Source organism: Panthera onca, chromosome B1 (assembly GCF_046562875.1).
Source record: "Panthera onca isolate mPanOnc1 chromosome B1, mPanOnc1 haplotype 2, whole genome shotgun sequence".
NCBI classification, from domain to species: Eukaryota; Metazoa; Chordata; class Mammalia; order Carnivora; family Felidae; genus Panthera; species Panthera onca.
The window spans coordinates 173440496-173461343 of record NC_138342.1 but is presented as its reverse complement, the minus strand read 5'-3'; the positions used below and the strand labels follow the sequence as shown (position 1 = coordinate 173461343).

General features: G+C 45.6%; 1 protein-coding gene across 2 annotated transcripts in view; it reads right to left on the bottom strand.

The window, feature by feature from the left end:
• Positions 1-15740: 15740 nt before the first annotated feature.
• DPYSL2 (dihydropyrimidinase like 2) overlaps positions 15741-20848 on the bottom strand; it is a 132940-nt gene continuing 127832 nt past the window's right edge. For both annotated transcript variants that reach the window (XM_060653210.3, XM_060653211.3), the window contains exons 13-14: positions 20208-20373; positions 15741-18850 (exon numbers count right to left, since the gene is read on the bottom strand). In XM_060653210.3, coding sequence (XP_060509193.1) covers positions 18759-18850; positions 20208-20373 — 258 coding nt within the window. In that variant the 3' untranslated portion in view covers positions 15741-18758. The remainder of the gene's footprint in view (positions 18851-20207; positions 20374-20848) is intronic.

The window sequence follows — 20848 nt, the reverse complement described above, 5'->3', positions numbered from 1 at the left end:
GAAATAGTCCAAATGGTTGTCAACAAGTGAGGATAAACAACTTATCTATGCAAGATAACACCATCCAGCAATGAAAGGGAATGAACTATTGATATACACAACAACATAGATGAATATAAAAGTAACTATACTAAGAGAAAGAAGCCAGATGAGAAGAAAGAATCCAGGGAAAATGAATCATACATCCTATAGGATTCCGTTTGTATGAAATTCTAGATCTTGCAAATTAGCTGATGTCAACAGAAAGCAGATCAATGGTTGCCTGGGAATAGGGATTGAAGGCAGAGAAGGAAGGGGGAGAGGAATTACACAGGCACAATGAAACATGGGGGCATATGCTCCTTATCTTTATTATGGTGATGGTTTCATAAAAGCATACATGTGTTTAAACATCAAATTGGACACTATAAATACGTGTAACTTAGTATATGTCGATTATACCTCAATGAAGCTGTTCAAATACTAACAGAATTTTTTAAATATTTTTTAAAGCAAATGATGACTTAGGGAAACATTTGCCAATACATTACAGAAAAGGGGTAATTATCTGCACAAAAAGGCTTCATAAAATCAATGGGAAAAAATAAGCACTATAAATTTTAAATGGGCAAATGACATGAATATGCAATTCACAAAGGATAAGCACAAATGGTTAATAAAAATATAAGAAACATTTACCAAAGAAATATAAATAGCACAAAAACAGAATTCTCTTGCCTACCGGACTGGCAAATACGATTTTTAAAGTTATTATATTCAGTGTTAATGAGGATGTGAGGGCACTCAGATAAACACTCTCTGAAGGTTATTTGACAATGTATACCACCCCCAAATACATTACACTTTTTTAGAATGAAGTACTAACTGACCATTAAAAATGACATTACTGGGGCACCCGGGTGGCTCAGTCACTTAAGCATCCTACTTTGACTCAGGTCACGATCTCACAGTTCACGAATTCGAGCCCCTCATTGGGCTCTCTGATCTTAGCACAGAGTCCATTTCAGATCCTCTGTCCCCTCCCCCCCCCACCTCTCCCCCACTCATGATCTCTCCCTTTATCTCTCAAAAATAAAGAAACATTAAATAAATAAATAAATAAATAAATAAATAAAATAAAAACGACATTACTAAAAAATATTTCTGTGCAATTTGAGGGAGGGGGAATATAAGAATATACATACCAAAATGTATTGCCTTCTTTGTGCTTTATGTTTTTTAGATATCTTTTTACATTTAACATGCATTACTATTGGTTTTAAATCCTCATTTTAAAATGCTGACTTGTTCATGTTCCATTGATTTAGAGAGTTAAGCCTTTGTATAAGCAGCTAATGTTATCATTATCTATCCCTGTATATCCCATATATATATATATATATATATATATATATATATATATAAACACACACACATATATATGTATCCCATATATATATATGTATCCCATATATATATGTATCCCGTATATATATATGTATCCGATATATATATGTATCCCATATATATATATGTATCCCATATATATGTATGTATCCCATATATATACATGTATCCTATATATATATATATATGTATCCCATATATATGTATGTATCCCATATATATATGTATCCCATATATATATGTATACCATATATATATGTATACCATATATATGTATCCCATATATATATGTATCCCATATATGTATATGTATCCCATATATATATATGTATCCCATATATGTATATGTATCCCATATATATATATGTATCCCATATATATATATGTATCCCATATATATATATATGTATCCTATATATATATGTATCCCATATATATGTATGTATCCCATATATATATATGTATCCTATATATATGTATCCCATATATATGTATCCTATATGTATGTATCCCATATATATATATATATATATGTATCCTATATATATGTATCCCATATATATATGTATCCTATATGTATGTATCCCATATATATATATATATATGAATCCCATATATATATGTATCCCATATATGTATGTGTCCCATATATATATATGTATCCCATATATATGTATGTATCCCATATATATATATATGTATCCTATATATATATGTATCCATATATATGTATGTATCCCATATATATGTATGTATCCCATATATATATGTATCCTATATATTTATATGTATCCCATATATGTATGTATCCCATATATATATGTATCCTATATATATGTATCCCATATATATGTATGTATCCCATATATATATGTATCCCATATATATATATATGTATCCCATATATGTATATGTATCCCATATATATATATATGTATCCCATATATATGTATGTATCCCATATATATATATATATCCCATATATATATATGTATCCCATATATATGTATGTATCCCATATATATGTATGTATCCCATATATATATGTATCCTTATATATGTATCCCATTTTTATATATATGTATTCCATATGAAATCATGTTATCATATAACAGCTATCCCTGTTATAACACCTTGAGTCACTTAAAATACAACTGTGAAGAGAACATTTCTCCAACACTTGGCTATAGAGTGGAAAGACCATGCTTTCTGGACTATCCTAAATAACAAGGTGTGGATCCATATCCCTGTATGTCAGGCATAAGAAGAAAGCCAAATCTGGGCATGGGACCAGGAACTTGGAACAGGAAGGAACAAAATGAAGTATGGTAACCACTTTGACCAGTCACTGGAACTTTACCTGTACTGATAGAGAGAAGAGAGAAAGGGAGAGAGAGAGAGAGAGAGAGAGAGACATCACAGGACATCAACATGAAACAATCAAAACAGGCTACAAAACGGGGCACCTGGGTGGCTCAGGCGGTTGATCATCCAACAGGTCATGATCCCACGGTTGGTGGGTCCGAGCCCCACGTCAGGCTCTGTGCGGACGGCTGGGAGCCTGGAGCCTGCTTCGGATTCTGTGTCTCCCTCTCGCTCTCTGCCCCTCCCCCACTCACGCTCTGTCTCTCTCCCTCTCTCAGAAATAAATACACATTAAAAAATATTAAAAAAACAAAACAGGCTACAAGAGGAAATGAAGAGCCCAACTCCTGTTGCGTCTGGTTGGCTAGACAGCACTGCTAAAACCAAGCCACCCCTAACAGAAAGCCCATCCTACTTAACGGGGGGACTTGAGGCTTTGGTCCCTAGTAGTCAACTTTTTTAGCGGCTCTTGTTAATTCTCCACGTCACTTTGTATTAACACATAACGCTCCAAACTCTCGGAGTCATCCAGCGCTCTCCTCAGAGACCCAACACGCCTCCAGCTATCGTGGGCTGGCTGCCTGTTTAGGAATCGGTTGTGCCCTCACTTCCGGGTTGAGTTCTCTTCACTTTCCAGGCTCTGGTTTCCAGGGGTCAGAGGCTTGCCCTTGCACAGCTTGTGCGCTGCCGCCACCTAGTGGAGAAATTGTGCAATCGGCCAGAGCTGGGTTCTTCACAGGCTTCATTCCGAAGTCCTCAACAGATATTTTGTCAACTGAGGCCGTCATGTCTCAGGCCTGTCATCCAGGAGGAAAGGGTGTGGCAAGAGCAGACAGGACCCCATGTGAAAGTGGAATTAAGCAGTTTTTTAAATAGGATTCACACCCAGCACAGAGCCCAACACGGGGCTTGAACTCAACGACGCTGAGGTCAAGACCAGAGCTCAGATTAAGAGTTGGATGCTAAACCAGTAATCCACAAAGGATTACTCCACTGGAATTAAGCATTTAAAAGCAATCAGGGGAAGAAGCGTTCTTCTGAGTAAGGACTGGAAGGACAGGATGCTATTCTGGAATGAGTGGAAGGTGAGTGGCAGGGTGGGGTGTGGAAAAGATGGACAGGTGGCGGGGCACCTGGGTGGCTCAGTCGGTTAAGCGGACGACTTCGGCTCAGGTCATGATCTCACGGTCCGTGAGTTCGAGCCCCGCATCTGGCTCTGTGCTGACAGCTCAGAGCCTGGAGCCTGTTTCAGATTCTGTGTCTCCCTCTCTCTGACCCTCCCCCGTTCATGCTCTGTCTCTCTCTGTCTCAAAAAAATAAATAAACGTTAAAAAAAAAAAAAAAGATGGACAGGTGGCAATGAGGAAGAGGAAGGGCAGTAATAATTCCAGTGGAGTAATCCTTTGTGGAAATTATAGCATTTCAATAAGAGGCCCCATGTCAGGTTTTTAAACGAGTTACTAAGACCTGACAGAAACTTCTTGTAGAATAACAGAAGGACCAGAGAAACAGGACATCTGGTCACCTTGGTCCTAAAACAGTTTACATAAGAAGCTCAAGTTCAGGGGCACCTGGGTGGCTCAGTCAGTTAAGTGTCCGACTCTTGGTTTCGGCTCAGGTCATGATCTCGAAGCTTGGTGCGTTTGCCCTTGTTGGGCTCTGCCCTGACAGCGTGGAGCCTGCTTGGGATTCTCTCTCCTGGGCTCCCTCTGCCCCTCCCCCACTTGCGCTGTCTCTGCCTCCCTCGAAATAAATAAATAAAGTTAAAAAAAAAAAAAAAGCTCAAGTTCAAGCATCAGATTAGTAACCTTGGCGATGAACTGGACCTGAGGCATAGATAAAACGACAAAACGGGCCCAGGAGTCACTGCTCTACAGTAGCAGACGTCTCCATTTTTGTCTTTGTTCCAGCTTCATTGTTTAAGACTCATTAGTTCTTTATGAAACCTTTCCCATTCCCTAATTAGCTACATCCTCCTGCTTGTGTGTCTTGTGGCTTATAGTGCTGTGACAACACTAATCGGAATTGTTTGCTTTGCAAGTCTGCCTTCTTTTCTAGAACGGGACCTCGTTCGGCCCATTTGCTGTTGTACTGGGCATGCCCCCGGGCACCTGGGTCTGGTGGAGGTCTGCCTCTCCTCAAACTGTCCACCGCGGGGACTGAGTATAACACACACCACACTACCCTATCCTCTCTGCCGAGTGAGGCCCAGCGAGGCAGGGGAACTTCCAGCTGCAGCGCTGAGGACCATTGTGGCAAGCGCCGAGGCCACAGCCAAGAGAGCTCTGAGAGGCAGCTAGGACCCATGCAGTCTGGCACGAATGGCTGCAATGGTTTGGAATCCATTTCCTGCTTTTCTTCAAATGCAAGTGACGAGAGCCTCACATTGTAGATGGATACCTGGGCCTTGCAAATAATCTGTAATTAATCTGAGGGTAGTGACATCAACAGCGTTTTCCACCCCCCCCTTCTGTTTCTGGCACCCTGCTTTTCCTTTGGGGAGCCATCTCGCCCCTGGTGTGGCAGAGATGATACTCTGTGTTAAGCAAACTATTGCACTGTCCTCCTTGGCACACGGAAAGCCTGTATTTCCCAAGCTGCTTGCAGGTAGGCGAGTCATCAGATGAGTTCTGGCCAATGGAATGCAAGCAAAAATGATGTGCATTTTTCCAGGACTGACCTACAAACCTCCTCTCTCTCTTCTTCTGCCCAAGCTGAAGGCCATGTGCTAAGGATGGTGATTTCAGAGAACTGAAAGAGCCAGGGTCACCCTGTCACCACTTAGAAGAAAGACATACACGACGCGCCTGGGTGGCTCAGTTGGTTAAGCGTCAGACTTCGGCTCAGGTCACGATCTCATGGTTTGTGAGTTTGAGCCCCGCGTCGGGCGCTGTGCGGACAGCCTGGAGCCTGCTTCTATTCTGCGTCTCCTGTCTCCTTCTCTCTCTGCCCCTCCCCCACTCGTGCTTTGTCTCTCTGTCTCTCAACAATGAATAAATGTTTGAAAAAAAATTTTTTTTTAATTTAAAAAAAAGAAGAAGAAGAAAGACACACAGGAGAGCCAATGTTTCTGACCAGGAACAGCCATGCTGGAATTTGCATACATTTGGATGAAAACGAACAGTGGCTGCGTTAGCCACTAAGATTTGAAGGTCGTTTGTTCCAAAAAGCCTACAATGTAGTTTGAGAGATAAGACCAGCACACCAGGAAAATGGCAGATATAGCCAGCACTTAAAAAATGCTTATGATGAGCCTTGGGTTGTCCTCAGCACTTCACATATAATAACCTCTTCGAACCTCACTGTGAACGTCCATGGTGGGAAATACTGATTATCCTTAATCTTCGGTTGAGGCAGCTGGGGCACAGGGTGCTCAAGTCACTTGCTCAAGAGCACACAGCTAGTAAGTGGCACATCTGGGATCTGAACCCGGATCAGCCAGGCTGATCATCCTGGCTGAACATAGCCAGAGTCTATGTTCTTGAATACTATGCTGTCTGCTTCGCAATATAATTCAAGTGACATTTATTCAGCATCTATTTGTGCAAGAAACCATGCTAAATGCCGTGGGGGTTGAATAAAACACGTCTCTCTCCTTCAGGGGCTGATAGTTACACACAAGTTAAAATTGAGAAGGATCTACTAAGTAATACTGAGTATTGAGTACTGAGTACCGAGTACCGAGTACGTAAGAGGCCAAAGACGGGACAGCTGACAGTGCGGTGAGGGTAGCAAGAGCTAACCCCTGTTGAGCACTCAGTGGGCACCAGTGAGTTTTCACAGGCACGAACACATTCACGCCTTACCACAACCGTATGAAGTACGCACTGTTTTCATCCCCCCTCCCACAAAGGAGGAAACGGACACAGAATTTCAATGCCTTGCCCACTCACTCAGCTGGGAGATGGCTACATTAGGATGCACCCCCACACAGCCCGGCGGCAGAGCCCACGTGTTCACCCACTAGTCTGTCGCCTCTCGTGACTCTGCAAAAAGAGCCCAGGCTGAGGCTCCCAGATTTCAGATTTTGCCCTTTCCGGAAATAGGAGGCTGGGCTCCTTTCCTACCCTCCCTTAGTATTGGTTTCCTCATCCATAAAACGAAGCTAACGATTTCTCCTTTGCTCACCAAATTATACTTCCGATTGGTATGATGGATGTTATGATCATTGCTAGTATTGTCATTAGCTACTGAGGCAAACAAAAAAATAGAGAAGCACGAAATACGCAAGGGTGTGCAACCGTGCCACCCAATGTCTTAGAGGGTCTGTCAGTTACAAGCAACAACTCGGTCTTGACTGAGTCAGCTAAAGGTTCATAAGCCCGGTGGCAATGTTTCTTTATTGTTTTGTCGGGAGGCTTTCCATCAGTGCCAGTTTTCCCGGCTTGCTCCCAGGAACCTCTCCCCCGCAGTTCTACTGTTGTAGAACCTTCTAACGTTGGGTCATTAGCTCCATCCTGTTCTACCTCCTGTGTTTGCGCCAGCAAGGCTCACTGAACATTGTTTGCTGTATCATTTGCTCCGGATCTTTACATGCTTCGGAGAGGAGCGCCTGTATAAGAACAAGGGGGAAAAGTCCTTGCTGTTCTTGCTGCCATGGGCCATCTCCCACAAGCATCATTCCAAAGCATTATTTTGCAAAAGGTCCCGTTCACACGAGGCATGGGGGTGGGACGGACCAAAGGAAGTGAAGGGGGCAGGCATGTCTGGGAAATCAGAAGGAGAGTAGTCTGGCTGAAGCAGAGATTTCATTTAGGTAATGTGAAGAATTTAGTGAAAGAAAACCTAAGAAACACAAGGTTCAAACCGGCATAGACCTTGGAGGAGACACTAGTTTTTGCAACCCAAGCAGCTCCTGTTAACGTCTACTCATGTGCCAGCCAGCCTCAGTACGGGGTCTGTACCTGATGGGATTTATTGTACAATTGATTTTACAGCCTCATCCCAACCTTTTCCCAGACATTCTGCTTTCCGCAGTGAGCCGCTGCTCCTGGCTGGGGAGAACCAGTCAAAAACGTAATTGAAATCAGGGAAAAGGACTATGAGAAAAGACACCGAGGACATTGGGTAGACTCCCCTCAGCCTTCTTTCTCCTTTTCTCTTCTCCAGCAGCTAAGCCTGGGTCTTGCCAACTCCTTTAAAATGTAACCAAAGGAACATGTACATCTGGCCCTTGAATGCGATGGCAGCAGGCTCAGTTAAGTTCAGAGCGATTTTGATTACATTCATGAGACAGATGCTGTGATAAAATGAAGAATAGTAATATAAAGAAGACATAGTCCCAAGGAGCTTAATAAAAAATGGGTAAACGATGTGAACAGCCATTTTACACATGCACACACACACGCACACACACACACACACACACACACACACACATATAAATACATGAATTTTAAAAAGATACAAATACAGGAATAACAAATACAAGAAAAAAGTATTCAATATCACCTCTAGAATGGTTAAATGTAAAAGTCTGATTTTTTCAAGTGTTGATGAGGATCTAGAACCACCGGAATTCTCATAGAGAGCCAACAATATGAGTGTGATGGTACAACCACTCTGGAAAATAGTTGGGCAATTTCTTGGGAAATTAACCATGCACCTACATCATGACCCCAAACTCCACTCCTAAGTATCTCTACTAAACATATGAAAACATGTGTCCACAAAAGTCAGTGTGAAATGCACAGCGGCTTTATTCACAAGAGCCAGAGACCAGAAACAACTCGAACATCCACCCACTGGTTAATGGACACATTGTGATATTTCTATACGATGGAATGCTTTCTCCTATTGAGGGGGGAAAAAGCCGGACACAAAAGAGTACATACTTTATGATTTGATGTCTATGAAATTCTAGAACAGGCAAAACTAAACTATGGTGCTAGAAAGTAGGAGACTGGTTGCCCCAGGCTGGGGCTGGGGTATTGTGGCGGAGGCTAACTAGAAAAGCATTTAAGGAAGCTTTCTGGGTGATGGAAATGTTCTTCAATGGAGCTTTGGCTGCATCGGGGTATACATCCAGAAAAATCAAGGAACTGTACACCTAAAACCTGCACCATTTTTTGTCTCTATACCTCAGTCAAGAAAAGTTAAAACAAACACAAATGAATGCAATAGAACCACTGAAGAGATTCTTTAGTTATCTAGAATAATAATAATGATGATAATAATAATAATAAATAATGGTGGTGGTTGAAAGTAAGGACAAAAGAGTTCTGCAGATTTGAGAGACACTGAAGAGGTAGAATTAACAGGCCTTGGAAATACTTTATGTAAGATGGGTGAAGGATAAGTAGGAATTGAAGATTGCCACTAGATTTTTGGTTTGAAACGTGTCTTTCAGTTTCATGAGGCACAGAAGCTAAAGCAGATTTGAGAAGGAAAGAAGACGAAAAGGTCCATATTCTTTTACACGTGCTTGAGGTGACCACAAAACTACACAAAGAAGGTTTGAGTAATAGTGGGACACACGGATTTGACTGGGAAGAAAAGTTATCACACAACCTCTTGAGAGCCGTTATCGCATAGATGGAAAGTGAGCTGTTGAAGAAGAGATTGCCTAGGGAGAGAATGAGGAGTAAAGTGATATAAAAGGACTTTATGTGATGGAGCCCTGAAGGATTCCAAATGCTGAGTCAAGTGGTGAAGAAATGGCTGGCAGAGATAGAAAGAAAACAAGGCGGAGCGCCTGGGTGGCGCAGTCGGTTAAGCGTCCGACTTCAGCCAGGTCACGATCTCGCGGTCCGTGAGTTCGAGCCCCGCGTCAGGCTCTGGGCTGATGGCTCGGAGCCTGGAGCCTGTTTCCGATTCTGTGTCTCCCTCTCTCTCTGCCCCTCCCCCGTTCATGCTCTGTCTCTCTCTGTCCCAAAAATAAATAAAAAACGTTGAAAAAAAAATTAAAAAAAAAAAAAAAAAGAGAGAAAGAAAACAAGGCAAATGACACCAGCATTAAAGAAAGAAAGGAGAAGTCAGTCGCACCACGCTCTCCCAAGAGGTCAGGTTAAGATAAAGATGGAAAATCTCCCTTAAATTTAGTAACAGGGAGGTCATTTTGTGGTCCATTCAGGATCTGAACAGGTTAAGCAGTAAATGGGAGGTGGAAAAGTGGACCCAGTGAATCTAGGTACCACAGCCAAGACAATTGGCTCTGAAGAGGGGGGGTGGGGGGAAGAAGAGAGTGACATCAGAAGGCACATGTAGAGAGTTAGGGGAGGGCTTTACAAAAAAAAGATATTTGAACATGTTTTGATGTTGATAAAATTAGCCAGTAGAGAGAGAGAGAGAGATCAAAAATATATAGATACCATTTTCTGAGAAGGTGGAGGCAGCTGGCACAGGTAGAGGGGCTTGACTTAGATAAAATGTGGGATTAGAGAGGAAGACAGGGTGAGTGGGTGTAGCTACAGAAAGTTTTAGTCATCTAGTAAAGAGATGTCAAAGACAAATAAACATTTTTTTAAGGGGGACACCCAGGTGGCTCAGTAGGTTAACCGTTTGGCTCTTCATTTCAGCTCTGGTCATGATCTCATGGTTTGTGGGTTCAAGCCCTGTGTCGGGCTCTGCACTGACAGCTCAGAGCCTGCCGGGGATTCTCTCTCCCTCTCTCTCTGTCCCTCCCCCACTCACGCATGCTCTCTCTCTCAAAATAAATAAATAAACATTACAAAAGAGAGAGAGGGGGGCGCCTGGGTAGCTCAGTTAAGCGTCTGACTTCAGCTTAGGTTCTGATCTCACAGCTTGTGAGTTCGAGTCCCCCCCCCCACACACACACACACACACTCCTGGAAATTGTTCCCAGGTCAGTGTGCAGTTGGAGACAGTGACCAGGCTTTTCTCAGAAGAGCAACCTGCCTAGTTGTGCAATCTTCTCTAGCAGAATTCTGTGGTCCGTGCCCCAATTATAGAGAAGGATGGTTGGGTTCATCTAGGGTTGTGGTTTGACAAAGAGGACACCATGAAAGGAGGAAGGGTCAAGGAATTAAGATGTTGGCCAGGGAAGAATGAAATGATACACCATGGAACCTAAGTAGGATAGGGAAGGAAGACAGGAGGAAGCTGGTGGATGGACAAGACAGATGCAGTGATGGACAGGGAGACTTAGTGCTGGCAAAGCACAGGAGCATTGGATGTATTTGAACAGCAAGCCAAAAGGGCCAGAGGATTTGTTGGAGAGGAAATGTCTACACTAGCGATTTCAGCAAATAGAGTGTTTGGGGAAACGAAAGGGCCCAGCAAATGGGAAGCTAAGGTAGAGAAGGGACCACACGACTGGAGGTCTACCATTCTGGGCAGGCCATCTCCATGGATGTTGAAGTGACTCCTAGTGACAACAGGAGCTGTGCCGGAAGCAAAGCTGCACCGTGGTTTGACGCCAAAGTCTTCAATAAATCAGAAGTGTCTCTGAGGCAGCAGATTACAGGCGCAAGAGGGGTGTGAGAGCAGCAGAGCCGAACGGCAGAGGATGAAGTATAGAGGCTTGAGCAACACGTCAACCCCCTGCCGTGCTGGACGCTGTGGGGAGTGAGATACAGAGAAACTTCCACTTGAGAAGACGAAGGATGAAATTTCGTCCTTAGAAGAGGGAACCAGGTTTTCTTTTAAAGCAAACATGTAGGGGAGACTGTTAAGTGAAGATGGCAGTGTATGGAATTATATGAGTGAGTTTGTTGGTCAGGAAACACATAGGTAGAGTGGGAGTGGAGGTTTGGTCAAGGGGAAGAAGCACAGAAGAAGGCAGATGCCCAGGACCGCTTTTGGGTGGCAACTGAGAAAAGAATGGAAGGCTGGATGGTCCCCTGTTGCGCACTGGTCCCCGGGCTTCCTAGAATCCAGCCACGGCCGGGAGTTGGGGGCCGGCAGCTGGGGGTGGGCCACGAATTCCCATTCCTCATGCTCTGGCGCGAGGCATGGACTCCTAGGAGCAACTAAACAGCATTCAGGAGATTCTTCACCTGGAGGCAGTTGTCCTCGTCCTTTGGAGCTGGGGCTCTGGCTCAGGACAGAGTGGTGCAGGGGCTGCTGGCGGTCAGGGCTGCTGTGGTTGGGAACCCAGAGCTGGGTTTGTTCAATAGGTACGATTTGAGGACACGGGTCCAAGGAAATTGAGGGAACTAATCAGAGAGTTCAGATGCCTGCCATGGGGTCCTGGTGGGTTGCTAGGGGGCAGGCTAATAGCCAGAGGACAACCAAGTCACGAGGCTGAAGGTTTATGATGGCAAAACATGGGTGTAGTTGGGTAGGGACGCTGGTCAGAGAGTGGGAGATACAGCTGGAAGCCTATCTGCCTATATCTAGGCAGGACACCCAGAGTCCATCCCAGCAGACAGCTAGCACTCCTCTTTGTTCTCTTGAGAAACAAGGCTGTCTTTGGCTACCTTCTGTGCTTTCCACCTAATGCTGAAGTAGGTAAGAAAGATCAAAGATGTTTGTCTCCAGCAGAGGGAGTGCAACACCACAGATAAGCAGGCTTGTAATAGGCTTACTGTGTACTCAAGAGGCCTTTTCAACTGCGGAGGGATAAAAATGGCGCCCGTTTGGAGTGATAGGAAAAATCAAGAATGGTCCATTCCGCCAGAAGTGGAAAGCCTCAGTGTAAAGCCCACTGTTCATCTAGCCTTCTCTGAAGAGGGGTTAACTTTTAAGAGCTGTGAACAGCGTGCAATACATTCTCCCCTCCTGCCTGCTTCTTCCCTGAGGCATCTACACTTGGGTCCCATGGAGGGTCCCTGGTGTCCCCACAGTTGTGAGATAAGGCTGAAAACTGCCGGTCCCCAGCAAGGTCATCGCTGGAAGTGTACAGGCCACATCTCTCTGACCTCCACCCCGTGCCCATCCACACAGCAGGTTTCCGGATGGTTCTGTGTTGTGGGATGAAGTTTATCAGGATGAGGACTTTGTAACGATGGCACAAAGCTTAGCTGCCAAAATTAATCATATAATCTCGATGTAATACATTATTTGAACCATAAGGCTTTATGTGCTATAGCGTTTGGTCTTCCACCCTCCCGGAGTTCCTTCCATGAGCCCCTCACGTTATGTCCAGTCCTTCGAGGCCCCAAGCCCTGAGTAGAGGCCACACTCCTCACTGCCCCTGCCCACCCCCAGCCTCACTGTACCAGCCCTCTCCTGACATCACATCTTCAAGTAACAACAATGCACTTATGCGTCTAGGTCCCTTTGCTCCTTCTCAAGGTATTTTCAAGGCATTATTTTTCCTTTCGAGATCCGTATAAAAATTAATTACATAGATACATTTGTGTGTGTACACGATTTGTAATTTTTCACCAAATCACTTCTGTATAAAACTCCGTGCACTCAAATTATTATTGTTTTCTTTTACACTTGGTGCCCTTCCCTAAACCATTTTTCTCCTAGCTCTGTATAGGACCCATATGTCTCCAAATCTGGGTTGGCTGTGTGAGATCATCGTGCTCTTTCTTTGCCAATCTCTCGCTTGTCCACGATTTCCCTCCATGAGTCTGCCTAAGTGCCTGCAGTCTGATTCTCCGCGACCTTCCCCCTTCTCTTTTTCCCACGCGCTTCTACGCAGGAACTTTGTCAATGAAATAGCAAAATAATAGTGATGAAGAACACGGGCACTGGCCCCAGACCGAATGGGTCCAAAACCCAGTTCTGAGCAAGTTGTTTATAACTCTCTATGCTTCTGTCTCATCGTCTGTATGACAGCAAAATAATGGTGCCTTCTTCTGGGCTGCTGCAAAGGCTAACTGTGCTAACACGTGAAATGTCGTTAGAGCAGTGCCTGGCCCGTGATAGTCAATGTTAGCTTACTATCAGTGTGACCTTAGCTAACAGATTGTTTTGTTTAACAATCGACACCATCTCTGATGCGTCCTAGATCTACAATCTCTGCACTCAACTGCAGACCTTTGTCGCCATTACTCATCAGCGAATCTGTTTCTATTTCAGGAAAGACACTTACAACACCGTTTCCAACAGCTTCCTATTGCTTTTTCGCAATCCTCTGCTCTGCACCGTATCTGATTTATGGCTTGTCCTTTCTGAGTTGTTCCTAAGCCGGGAGTTACGTGGAGCAGATGACATCATCTCTGTCTTGAGGAAAGGGTAAGGCCCACAGAAGCTTTCCAGAAGATGCACACCTCACCAGTAGCATCATCAAAACTTATCCCCGTCTCAGTTGAGGAGAAAGGAATAGATCTGCTTTTTCTTCCAGAATACGTGTGCAATAGAAACTTGCCAGAAAATAGAACTTTCACTTCATGGCAACACAGGACAGAAACACTTCCTGAAGGATATGCATTCCACTTGCTTTTTCTAGATGCTTTAAAATCTGTCTTTGGTGGGGCACCTGGGTGGCTCAGCCAGCTAAGCATCTGCTTCTTGGTTTCGGCTCGGGTCATGATCCCACGGTTTGTGGGTTTCAAGCCCCACGTCCGGCTCTGTGCCCCTGGGGCAGAGCCTGCTTGGGATTCTCTCTCTCTGCTACTCCCCTGCTCTGTCTCCCTCTCAAAATAAATAAACTTTGAAAAAAAAATTTTTTTTTAATGTTTATTTATTTTTGAGACAGAGAGAGACAGAGCATGAACAGGGGAGGGGCAGAGAGAGAGGGAGACACAGAATCTGAAACAGGCTCCAGGCTCTGAGCTGTCAGCACAGAGCCCGACGCGGGGCTCGAACTCACAGACCGTGAGATCATGACCTGAGCCGAAGTCGGACGCTTAACAGACCAAGCCACCCAGGCACCCCGAAAAAATTTTAAAAATATTTTTATTTTTCCTTTCCTTTCCTGCTCTCCGTAGAGCACCCGCTCTCCAGCTGTCCTGCAATTCCCTGCTCATATGGATCCAAGCCTCCTCCCCGAACCTACTTGGGCCTCTCCAGCCAGTGCGGACAGCCTTAGGCTGGTTGTTTGCTAGGGGTTGGGAGGCACTGGGTGTCCACAGGAACCGGGGTGTCCACAGGCATGAGCATGGACTATGGGCCTGGGACGTCTGTTCTTATCAAAGGTCCTAGAAACATTTGGGTGAGCCTTCTCATCCCCCCCATCCTGGGCAGACTCGATGCTCTGGCACTACATACAGTGAACACACTAGAAGGGTCAACCCTGGACACGCGACACTGGGCAGAGGGATCCCCGTGATTGCCAGCAGCGCGGAGGATGGGGAATCTCTGTTGTTCTTCTAAGGACTAAAGGATCCTCTGGCCATATTTCTTTTTCGCATTTTGTTGCCGGAACACTCAGAGCTCCCCCTTCCAAGGTGACAACCTCATGACGGGTGGGTGGTAGTAACCCCACTCAGGTCTTATCTGCTGTTTTCCTCCTCTTACTTTCCCTTCCTTCAAACACTCTGGCTAATCAAGCTTTGGTATAGTGCATATACTTTTGTGAACCGCCTCGCATCCTCTTTGGACAGGGCTGGATAGAAAACAGAGAAAGGAAGAGACCTGTCCTCGCAGGATGGGCCTGAGGAGCCCCGAGCACACACCCTCTTCATTCAGTGTCTTCAGAACCAATATACCAGTGCCAGCTACAAGATAACTGTAGGAAGAAAGTAGCCAGGCCGCCCACTCTCCCCTCCCCACCACCCCCTCCCGCTCAATTCTTGGCACCTGCTTTGCAGTGGACGAACGTGTACTTTGCATCCCGCTTTCCCGCAAGCTCTTCGACTGAGCTTTGGATGCAAAGGCAACGCACCCTAGTCTCTTCCACGCCTCCTTGCAGCTTGAGGGTTTTCCAGGGTGAACCAACTACATGGGTGAGAGAGCCCATGGGGCACCACACCCACCTCTAGGGTCCTCCCCAGATTCCGACTTCCCAACTTGCGTTTGCCACTTCATTCCGGAGGATCTCGTGCCCTCTCTAGGGCGGAGTCTAGCCAACTAAACTGGTAGTGTCACCGAAGTAAGGCCAAAGACGCCCCTGAAGGCCTCCGAAAGGGAAGGCTGCTGGAGGACGGGGCCAAGCAGCTGCCTCCTTGAACATCTCGACACAGACACACCCCTGAAACAACCACATTTTGCTTTATTAGGCGTTCCATGGTAATATAACACAGAGTTCTTAAGGAATAATAAACACGAGACTTTTTTTTTTTTAACCATAATTATTTTGCCATTAAGACAGTGGTTACAAAAAAAAAAAAAAAAAAAAGTACTCTCCTGGCTACACACATTATCGGCTTCAGCACTGAAAGTTCCTCCACTCATGGGTCACAATCACAATTTCAAGGATTAAAAACCATCTATGTATTAAGTCCTACACTGTTTTAGAGCATCAAGTCACTGCAGTTCTTCAGTTCGGAGACACTGTCCATTTATTTTCGCATTTACATATGACATTCATTTAACAGACACACAAAGCAAGCCAACAGATAAACATGCTTCCACAGCCTGCAGACATCTTCAGGTTTTAAGCGGCTTCAAGAAAACAACCAAAATAACCAAAATCGCCATGACCTGGTACAGGAAAAACAGGAAGACCCAAGCGAATACTATAAGAGCTGCAAGTGTTTCTTAGAATGGAAACAAAAAAAAAAAAAAAAAAAAAAAAATCCGACTTGTTCAAATTTCCTCTAAGTGCAGGTGAGATTAAAAAAAAAAAAAAAAGCAAATATATTAAGTTAACCAATTATTCTTTCAAAGTGCAGTTTCCTTTTAAAATAACAAATAAACAACAACGACGAGAAACTATACCCCCCCAGCAGAACCCCCAAAGGCAAAACGTGTGGGGACACCAGCGTAATGAGGGAACGACCGACCTTTTTTGTGTTATGCTTTACAAAAGCAGATTTGGTTTGATCAAAGCCTGCAAACGTGAGTGTCGCTTAACAGAACCTGTAAACGCGACCGGGGAAGGAAACGCAACACAAAACAGCAAAGACAGGGATGGGCACGAAGGCAGCTTGAAGGAAGGGTCGCTGAGAAAAGGCAGGGACGCGGACACGAGGTCACCTGCGCACTCTGGGGGGGGGGGCGGGGCACGTTTGACTTGTAAGGTTTTCTCCCCACAAGGGCTCTGACGGGGATGCTAGCCTTTCATTCAACAGATTCTTCCCCTTGCAAAGGAAGGTGCACTTGAAGTCAAATCTCCCCAGGATTATCGGAGTTTAGTAGGCTTCCCTGTACAGTAGCTCCCCCTTATCTGTGGGCTTGCTTTTCAAGGTGTCAGGAATTCGGGCTCAACAGAAGGCCAGAAGCAGGTGATCCTCTGATGTCCCGTCCAAAGGTCAGTAGCAGCCTGACGCTCCGTCACACGGCCTACGTCCTTCACGTCCCTTCATCTCCTCACATCATCACAAGAAGGGTGAGTACAGTGTAATAAGGTATTTTCCGAAACAGAGACCACAGTCACATAACTTTTATTAGAGTATAGTGTTACAATGATCTTATTATTAGTTATTGTTGTTAACCTCTTACTGTGCCTAATTTATAAATTAAACTTTCTCACAAGCATGTATGGGGGGGAAAAACATAATATATATATAAAGCTCAGTACTATTCGCGATTTCAGGTATCCACTGGGGGTCTTGGAATGTGTAGAATGTCTACACAGGGGAATGTCCCCCCTGTGTAGAAGCGGGGGGACTACTGTATTGCATGGTATCTTCCAGAAGAACTGAACAGGAAAAAATAATATTTTTTGCCCCAGAGCGAGAAGCCCCAGTGTTCTCTGGAATCCCAAAAGATACTTCGCTGGGAACCAGCAGGTCCCAGGGTCAGACCCCCAGCAGCTCAACACGTCTGAGCCGGTGGCTGGCCTGGGGGTGATCTGCTCACTTGGGTCATGGGGCTTGATTTACAGATTTGGCCGTGTCTTTCTTTCTTTAGCTAGTTAGCATCGCATGGAGGAAAAACTTACGTCCTAAAGCCTCAGGTTTCTTCAACCTCTCATTACTGTTTGAGGTTCTATTCTGAGCCCCCAGGGGAGAATGTGGGGTAGCTCAGCCCTTTGCTGCACCTAGAAGCATCCGGAACTCAAACACATATCCTGGTGGTGGCGGGTGGGTAGCACCAGTCGTTTATGGACTAGGACAGCACATTACTATGGTTGCAATGACAAAACCCTTCTAGGCAGGTTCTGATGACCACCGCAAAACAGTAGATCTGGTCATTTGAAAAGACGACGGGGGATGGAGAGAAAAACATGGTCTCAGAGACAAGGGCTGGAGGAAACACAAAGAAAGAGATGTAAAAATAGTCATGAGCAAAAAAGCTACAGAGGGGGAGCACGAGAGAGAGACAGAGAGGGAAAGAGAGCAGAAAAGACGCTAAGGAAGAAGAGAATCCTCAAAAAAATGTAATCTGCAGCAAAAGCTAGGCCAAAAAGAAAACCTGCCTTTATCAACAGTTGACCCAGAAGACTATGGAATGCAGTGTCGACATTTTGGAGCCTCTCAGGGGGGATATGCGGAGTTTGCCAACCACCCTGAAGAGCTCGATGGTTACATAATTGCATCATTAGGATGTCCAGTTCAAACCCCTTGTATTAATATTGAATTAGGCTTCCCAATTTAGTATTTAAAAAAAAAAAAGACAACAACGCTCTCCCCCCTCCCCCACCCACCCTCTCCCCCAGCCCCACAAAGAAAACTTTAAAAATTTAAAAAGAAAAAAAGGCAGCTCTGGGCAATTCACTTTATCTTCCCTCCCTCCCCCCCCCCCCCCCCCCAACGAAAAGGAAGATGAGAACAAGTACAACAGAGCTTGGAGATGAAAAACGCCCTCGTTGTGATTCGCTTTGTGTCACATGTCTGAGTGTTGGATGCGGTTCCGTGTATGGGGTTGGCGGGCAGACTTGGGTGTGATATTTGTAGATGTACGGGGAAGTGGGTGAGCAAAATCAGTGACTCCGGGTGAGGGACGGAGTGCAGGGCCCGAGAGGGAGCCCCATGAACTGGCTGCCCCACAGTAACTATCACAGGCTCTTAAAAAAAAAAAAAAAAAAAAAAAAAAAAGGAAGGAAGAAGTCTCAGAATGTCCTCAGGTGTCCCATCCCCATCCCCAAGGAAGTTGCGGCCAGACCTCTAGCCCAGGCTGGTGATGTTGGCACGGCCACCAGGGGGAGCCACAATGCGCTGGGTGGTGCGGCGGGGAATGTTGTCATCAATCTGAGCACCTGGAGAGGAGACAGGGACAAGGGGCCGAGGTCAGGGTCAGAAACAGTCCCACCAACCGTTCCTGCTTCACGCCGAACAGCACAGCCCAGGAGAAAATGGGCCTGGCCCGTACTTGCAGTAAACCACATATAAAAGAACACCGTTTCAGCTGTTGATTGACTGAGACTACATCCTGCCCCTAATCTCATTAGGCAAATTAAGCGTGGCTTTTCTGAAGGTTTCGAGAGCATTCTCCCTGGCTTTTTATTCCCCTAACTCTGTATGTACCTCTGCTGTAATGTGCTTCCTGAGATGGGAATGGCCTGGTGAGATAAAATAGAAACATCATTGGGGCGCCTGGGTGGCTCAGTCGGTTAAGCGTCCAACTTCAGCTCAGGTCATGATCTCGCGGTCTGTGGGTTCGAGCCCCGCGCCGGGCTCTGTGCTGACAGCTCAGAGCCTGGAGCCTGCTTCAGGTTCTGTGTCTCCCTCTCTCTCTGCCCTTCCCCTGCTTGTGCTCTGTCTCTCTCTCTCAAAAATAAATAAAAGTAAAAAAAAAAAAAAAAGAAATGTTATTATGCCCATTTCGCTTTCTGAGAAAACTAGTAAGGTTGGTTATTTTTTAAACTTTTGAAAACTGGTAAACCATTTAATGGCATACACGGTGACTCTCTGAAAACCAGCACTACCCGACAAGAAAAAAAACAATCTACCGAATTAACTGTTTCTTTAGCATGCCATAGCATAGAGATCTGAATACTTATCTGGGGCTCAGGGAGCTTGAAAGGTGGAAGGTTTCTAGCCATGGGCCAAAGGGAGGGGCTGGAAGTTTCAAGTAGGAAACTTCCTGAACATCTGGACCTCTTCCTCTCACCTTCCCTGACATCATTCGCTTTCCCCAAACTAACGACTGTTAAATTAATGACTATGTATATTAACTCATTTAATCCCCAGCCCCATGAGGCAGCTACTACTCTTACACCCATTCTCCAGATGAGGGGCCCGAGGCACGGCTGCATCTGGCTACAAAGTGAAGCGATTCAAACTCCAGAATGGTACCAGCTGAACTACGAGAATACACTGTACTCGTGGGGGCGAAGGGAGTTCCAAAATACCACAACACCCTCTGTCGGGATGGACACGAGACTCTGGAGAAATGTCCTCTTAATACACTGGGTTATATGTACACGGAGAGTATGCGTCAGGACACAGGTGACAGAAACTCATGTGAAGATCCTGAAACGCATCTGGCCATTTCATGTAAGTTACACCTCCGGGGATATTAGTATCTCTCACCCACATCATTCTGGGTTCTAGACTTGCTTGCTCCACTCACGTGGCCCTGCAGAACAGGGCCCCGACACGCCATAACCGTACCAGACAAGCTGAATCCAGACTGGTGCAGGTTCCGGACAGGAGGGGCCTGCTGCTTGGCAGGAGACGTCTTGGCCGAGGAGGCTGGGGTGACTGTCTTGGGCGTCACGGACACCTCGCACACGGGTCCGTCGTAGAGGCCGCGGGGAACCCCTCTCAGTTCTGCCAGCTGCAAAACACAAGGGCCCGTTAACTCGGGCCACATTCACAGAGGACACCTCCCCCGCACCTCTCCTAAGGGGGAAGGAACAGCAGTCGGGACGGGCCTGTGAGATGTGCGGACGGAGGGCTCCCCTGACGGGCACATATGGCAGGGACAGAGGTCAGCGAGGAGCCAGCACCCACGGCTCCAGGCCAAAGCTCCCCCAAGGGGGACCGTGCGTAGCTGGTTACTCCACAAAAACCGACTAACGTTTCTTACCATTTTTTCCCCAGGAACTTTAACTCACACCCAAGGCAGAACCCCTAAGCATGTTGTAAAGAGGATGTGCTCTCTTAGTTAAGATCTGGCCCCCAACTTCCTTTTCAATCTCACCCTCCCTTGAATTCCCTCGCAGCTCCATCCATTCCCCGCCTCACCGTCCCCAAGCACCGGTGCTGTACGATGCCCTGAATACACTGTACATTTTCCATGCTCACGACAT